General features: G+C 44.7%; 1 protein-coding gene across 1 annotated transcript in view; it reads right to left on the bottom strand.

The window, feature by feature from the left end:
* Window positions 1–3,020: 3,020 nt before the first annotated feature.
* Window positions 3,021–6,591, bottom strand: part of COL6A3 (collagen, type VI, alpha 3) — a 175,927-nt gene continuing 172,356 nt past the window's right edge. Inside the window, exons 46-47 of the mRNA XM_015413993.1 lie at window positions 5,949–6,119; window positions 3,021–3,767 (exon numbers count right to left, since the gene is read on the bottom strand). Coding sequence (XP_015269479.1) covers window positions 3,730–3,767; window positions 5,949–6,119 — 209 coding nt within the window. The 3' untranslated portion in view covers window positions 3,021–3,729. The remainder of the gene's footprint in view (window positions 3,768–5,948; window positions 6,120–6,591) is intronic.

The following is a 6,591-nucleotide window of genomic DNA, read 5'->3' as shown; positions in this document are numbered from 1 at the left end:
ATCCAGAAAATTGGCGCACAGGCCAAATTCTGAAAATGGATCCAGTCCCCATGACGAGAAATATATCATAAGAAATACATCAGAAGGAAAAATTACAACCCCTTTCACTCAACTGCAGAATGCTCTCTGGCTGTGCAACGCACCCCCCACCCCACCTTCCATCCCCTCACCCACCAGGCATATCAAGTATGTACCCGTACACTTAGGGTGGGGTAGGTGGGCGAATCACTCTGTGGCCAGACAAAGTCTGGAGGCGGGTGGCCAGTTTGTTCCCCTTGCCTTGGCCCTCCTCCCTGGCTGCCCTGGTGCCCTGCCATTGGCCCCCAGGTGAGGGGAGGAGTCCTACTTTCCCGCCATCGCCCCCCCGCCTCCCCAGCCTCCAGCTAGCTCTCCCCCGCCCCCCGACCAAGCAAAATGTGGGCTGTGTTTGAGTCAGGCCCTTTCTGCTTGTGGGGAGACAAAGGGAAGGAGATTGTAAGCCGCTCTGTGACTGAGTGAAGGGTAGGGTATAAATCCAATCTCGTCTTCTTCTTTCTGACTAAACCAGATGCAGCTTTAATGGTCCTGTGTTCCTGCGCTGTACTTGTAACAGGCAAAGTCATTACGCACCAGCATCAGCAATTCCCTTGACTAAGGGTTAGTCGGGGTCATTTTGCTTCTCAGATCCAACAAGTTGCTTTTTGATTGCTATCTTGTATGGAGAAACTGAAGCCGAAGCAGCAGCAGAGGGTTTCTTCTCCTTTCTTTCTACGTAACGCCAACTAAGGGCAAAACATCTATGCCGCTGCAAACCCAAGATATCATTTGGCTCCTTCAGGGATCTAATTCCTTTATTTGGGAACATTTAAGTTCCTGAAATGTGTTGCTCGTGTGGCTTTTCCTAAAGAGGGGGAAAGCTAATAATCCCGCTCTTTTCCGAGAACACACATACAAAGATGTATAAATTGCGTGAAGTACAAAACTCATAGAGTGAATAAACCATGGCATTAGCCCAGGCTCCAGGCAGAAAGCCAAATTTGTCTGCTGTCAAAAACAAGAGAAATGCATAACACCTCAAAACCTAACTGATTTACTTTGGCATACAACTGTCATGGTCTCTGTTTGACAGATGTGCCAGAAAGGAGTATGTCATGAGTATATCTTGCATGGCATATTGTTTAGGGGGATCATATGACCTTTAGCAGAGATGGCTTCCATGGAGAATATCCCCGTTCTGTTAACTACTCCAATTCGTGGACTATAGGAGGTAACAGGAAGTCATGATATGTTGAAACAGTGGTTTCTGTAACTCGTCTTGGAGGAAGATAGAAATATTCACCCCACTTGGATCTGCAGTTGGGAGTTCGATAATAGGGATAAGGCTAGCATGGAGGCAAGCAAATTAGAGCACCCCAATGTCCTCCAAATGCGTGGGGTTCCATAGTTGGAACCAAAGGTGGTCGTGACTCATGGGACCATTCCTTAGATCAGTGGTGTCAAACTCATTTGTTATGAGCCTTTTGTCTGACACCCCTGCCTTAGATGATGTAAGTGGTAACATAGGAATTTGTGGCACCCTCTAATACCTGAGGATCTACATCCATAGTTTCAAAGTTTGGAGATGGAGTCCATGTTAGAGCCAACCGCTCCTCTTTTTTGGTTAGAACCAACATCTTTGCTTGCAGATGAAACCAAGACTGAGGAAGAATTCTCTTTGTGTTCTGACTTTGCCTTTTTTAGGAGGAGCTCTGATGAGCTCCTTAGGACCATAGATGGAACTGGGGATTGGGACTGATGGCATAGTGAGTCTGACCTCAGAACTCTGAGGTATGCTTTAGAACAGCCGATTTCTTAGCTCTGGGGCATTGGATATAGATATAGTGTTTTCCCACAAGGCAGCTTTAAGCCTTAAGGCTCTGTCATTTCTGACCTTTGAGGTAAATTGTTGACATGTGCGACAAGTAGCCACACTGTGTGCCTCACCAAGGCAGAGACCACATTTTGATCGTTTTAGTTCGACACTCTTCACAGAAGCGCCTTTTGCGCCATGGCATTCAAATAAATGTAGACAAAGAGATAAGCTGAAGAAATAGAAAAAGACAATAGAATGAAGATGATCTCTTCATGGCGGCAAAAGGACAACTGAGGAACTCCTCCTAAGTGTCACATGACAGTTTGGGCGGGAAATTCTGTCACATGCGTACGGGGAGAAGGCACCTCCTTGGAGCTCCCAAAAGCACTCCAAATCTAGAGAAAATTATCTTTTGTGGTTGGTCAGCGCTTGTGCAGAAGACCAAAGGTGAACTATAGGCTACGCTGAACCATTTTTGGATTACCTAGAGGTGGTGCAAACGTGTTGTGATTTCTAGACAAGGAAAACTTTCGTTTTACACAGAACCATCCAAATTACCATTCCATTGCATTACGGGCAAAATTCATCAGCCAGCATGTGAAGACAGAAGAAAACCACTGACTTGGAAGGGGGGGGATCCACTTTCTCAGACACCTGTGAGACTAGCCACACCTTCTCTTTGCAGCAGGTATAAATCTGCTTCAAGCCCATACTGGCTTGAGTCAGTCTCTTTCTTTCAGCCTAACCTACCTCGCAGAGTTGTTGTTGTGAGGATACAATGGAGGAGGGGAAAGGGAATCACAGAATTGGAAGGGACCTCTAGGGTCATCTAGTTCAACCCCCTGCACAATGCAGGAAATTCACAAATACCTCCCCACACCCCAGTGACCCCTGTTCCATGCCCAGAAGATGACAAAAAAAAAAAAAACCCCTCCAGGATCTCCAGCCAAACTGGCCTGGAGAAAATTGCTTCCTGACCCCAAAACGGCGATCAAAATGGCTGGCAGATGTGGCCGGGTCTGTCAGAAAGTGTCTGGGGCTACCTGCCTGCTTGAACTGTCGTATACGCCCTTGGCTCTCGCTAAAGAAAAACCCTCGAGGCTTTCACAATCACAATTAAACTTTATTCAAAAGTTCTTTTGTATAGAAATCCTAGGAACAAAAACCACAATAAAAACAGAATCCCCCACCCCTGCAAAAAATATATATATAAAACACACACAACAATAGAGGATTGCCAAAAAAACATTCTACACCATGTTTTAAAAACTCTTTAATTCAGTCGTTGGTCCCAGCAGTGCATCTGTTATTTAGAAAGATTGCATTTCCCCCCCCCTCGGTTTGATTGATCGCATATGAGTAAAAGAGAGTTACTAAAATGCATAATCCAGTAAGAGTGAAGGCAACATGAAAAGTTGGACTGCTTGTATTTGAGAACTGACTACTCCCTGTTACGTAAGGCTTTCCTTCTAAAGTTATGCTTGGTTGTGGAAATCATAAAAGCAAGTACATGACAGTTGCAGTGATCATCTCCCTCCCCCCCCTTCTTATTTTCTAATTTTTACATTGCCCAAGTTCTAGGCATAATGCCGGAATCCAAAAGGAAACGGTAGTTTGTTCAAACAAAATAGATCTGTCGTGGGTAAATGTTACGTAACGTTGGAAAGTATTCGATTATATCCCCCGGCACGTTTCAGCATTCAGTCCACAAACGATTTAGCACCATATTGATAAAAGTCGTGCAGCAAAACTCTTTCTTCAAGGGTTTGCCTGGAACATAAAGCATGAAATACGCACAGTGCAAGATAGTGTATACCCTTAGCTTCTACGACGGCTATGGTTGGCAATGGCTGACTCCTGGTTCTTTTAGAGGTATCTGTTGATGTTCTGGTCTCCGTTTAAGTTCCTATTGTCATGACACCAGAATTGACACGAGCTGGGAAAGCAAAGAAATTTCATTAGGATTTTGTGCATCACCTGCCATTAAGTCACCTCCCACTCGTGGCGACCCTATGAATTCACCATGAGGGAAGGCGGCACGGTATAGCCCAGTCTTATCAGATTTGCACAGCCAAGCAGGGAGGCCACCTTCTCCCATTTCCTTTCTGTTACTTAGACAATTGCCTTTGTGGAAACCGTTCCTAATTATTACAGTAATGCTTCGCTCCAAATGAATGTAAAAGCGCATGGGATGCTACTGTACATAGACTCATTGAGTCGGAAGGGACCTCTGGGGTCATCTAGTCTGACCCCCTTCACAATGCAGGAAATTCACAAACACCTTCCCTCTACACCCCCCACCCTGTGACCCCTGTTCCACGCTCAGAAGATGACATGTTCAGGTAATGCGCGATCATCATAACTGCCTCGGTATGATGTCTTTTTCTGGAGTGGGGGTTCCGTAGCTTTCATCAGATTCTCAAAGGGGTCTGTGACCTCACGAAAGCTTAAGAACCACCGCAGTAGAGGAAGGCCATGGAAAACAACCTCTGCTCCTGACTTGTCTTGAAAGCCCTTTGCTGAGGCTGCCATAAGTCAGCTGCGACTTGAGGGCGCTTTTACATACACATCTGAATTAGTGACCTCCAAAACGTGCCATCATTGACAGCCTTAATCACGCCTTGCAAAGTGAAGGCGGTGGCTTCCTTTTAATTAGCTGATCCGTCTCACGACAGGCCTTCTTTTTCCTATTGCCTTCAGCTTCTCATAGCGTTGTCTTTTCCACTGAGTCTCCCACACTGCACCCTGCAGATAGCTATACAAGCTCAGTTCTCATTGGGCGCTTGCAACCGGGTGTAGGATTTCTGCACCAGCAAACAGCTGTTCCATTCTCTTCCCTTTAAATAGGCTGAGTGATAGTCTGTTGGCAATCGTTTTCCTTCCTGACTTTTCCCAGGACAGTTGTGCTAACTTATGACCAATGTTCCCTCTAAGCTCCACAGTGTTTGTGAGCAGAAATTCTACCTCATGAGCGAAAAAAGCTAGTAGCATTAAAGTTGTGAGAAAGTCTATATTTGACTATTGCGTAAACTATTTTTAGAAGATTATTTCCATAACCTTGTAAAAATCTCAGAATGAATTCTTTTAAACTATATTTAAACTGTGTTTTAAGAGTAATTTAAACATTATAAGAGAAAACAGAATCAAGTCAAATTTCATTACACCAAAATGTCTTCTATGGTGGTAGACCTAGCGTCTGGAGAACAGGTCTACCTGCCCCAGGCCACTATATTGGTAGACCTGGCCTCTGGAGAACAGATCTACCCACCCCAGTCCACTACATTGGTAGACATGGCCTTGGACCATCGCTGTGCACTGACCCTTAGAAAACATAACAGCACTGGGAGGGGTACTTTTGCAGTCTACTTTTTTGTGTGTGAAATATGACAGACAACATTACAGGTCAAGTATAACACAGGTAGAACAATCACTGTTAAAGCGCTCCCTAACCTAGCACACAGTTGCTTAAATGTTATCAACCTGCCCCAACTATTTATTTATTCAAATACTTATATCCCACTTTTCCCTGTGACTCAAGGCAGCTTACAAATCATACTGAAAAGCATAATAGGGATGTGCAATAAAAAAATCCTTTTTTCCTGGCTCCATTATAGCCTATGGGGACCATTATAGTCAATGGGCCCCATAGGCTATAATGGAGAATCGATCCAGGAGTATCTGGGGCTCGGGGGGATGTTTTATGAGGTGGATGCACCAAATTTGCAGCATAGCTGCTTGAGCCTCTCCTCAAACACCCTTCCAAGTTTCAAAATGTTTGGACCAGGGGGTCCAATTCTATGGCCCTCAGAAGGAGGTGCCCCATACTCCATTGTTTCCTATGGAAGCTTGGTTATGAGCTGAAACAGAAATCCTCTGAGCTGGCCTCTGAAATGTTGTGTGATCCTGCCTCCCACTCTCTCAGCAAATATCATCAGAGTGACCAAGGTTGTTTCTGCCTCCGCCCCAACCCCCAATTTGGACTGAAATGGGTTTCGATAAACAGTCTCCTTTCAGGTGGAGAAAGGCAGGATAGCCGAGTTTTAAATAAACATTTCACATCCCTACTCATTGCTCACTCTTTGAAATGAAGTCATGCAGCAAAGATGCCACCACTTACCTGAAAAGCAGGTGATTTCACATTCATTCTGTGTATTAAATCTGTTGTCATTTCCACCACAGCCACCGTACCAGAATCTAGCACAACTTTTCGTCACTGTGTCATAATACCATTTTAGGATAAAATTCCTGCAGGTCCCTTCTTCTTTTTTCAAGTTGCAAATACTTTCAACTGTAAATTAAGTGACAAATAAAACATCACCTTGACTGAATAACGCAAAGACTCGTACGTTTCTTGCAGATCTCCTTCCCCCTGTATGTTTAGAGATGCTCAACGGAGTAAGAAGGGACAGTTTTCCCTTTGAAGGGGAACATGCTCACTAGAATGGTGGCAGATCAGTAAAATTTTGCATTGAGTTTCACGATGTGCAGCATGCAGGATTAAAGGACAACCGATCTGTACATTCAACACAGAAATTGCCCTACTTAATCATCAATGGACCCAAGGTTACTGCAGGAGCTACTAACACAGAGCCTTTGTGAAGCCTGATCAAATGTAGAAAGGGTGGGGCCTTCCTTAAGGTTTGTGTACCACCAAATTAACTTTAAAGCCAAATACAAATAAGCAGTGCCTGTTGTACAGCGAGAGAAGGAAGGAAGGAAGGAAGGAAGGAAGGAAGGAAGGAAGGAAGGAAGGAAGGAAG

Source organism: Gekko japonicus, unplaced genomic scaffold (genome assembly GCF_001447785.1).
Source record: "Gekko japonicus isolate JY-2015 unplaced genomic scaffold, Gekko_japonicus_V1.1 scaffold2251, whole genome shotgun sequence".
In the NCBI taxonomy this organism is placed as follows: domain Eukaryota; kingdom Metazoa; phylum Chordata; class Lepidosauria; order Squamata; family Gekkonidae; genus Gekko; species Gekko japonicus.
This window is presented reverse-complemented; position numbering and strand designations above follow the sequence as displayed.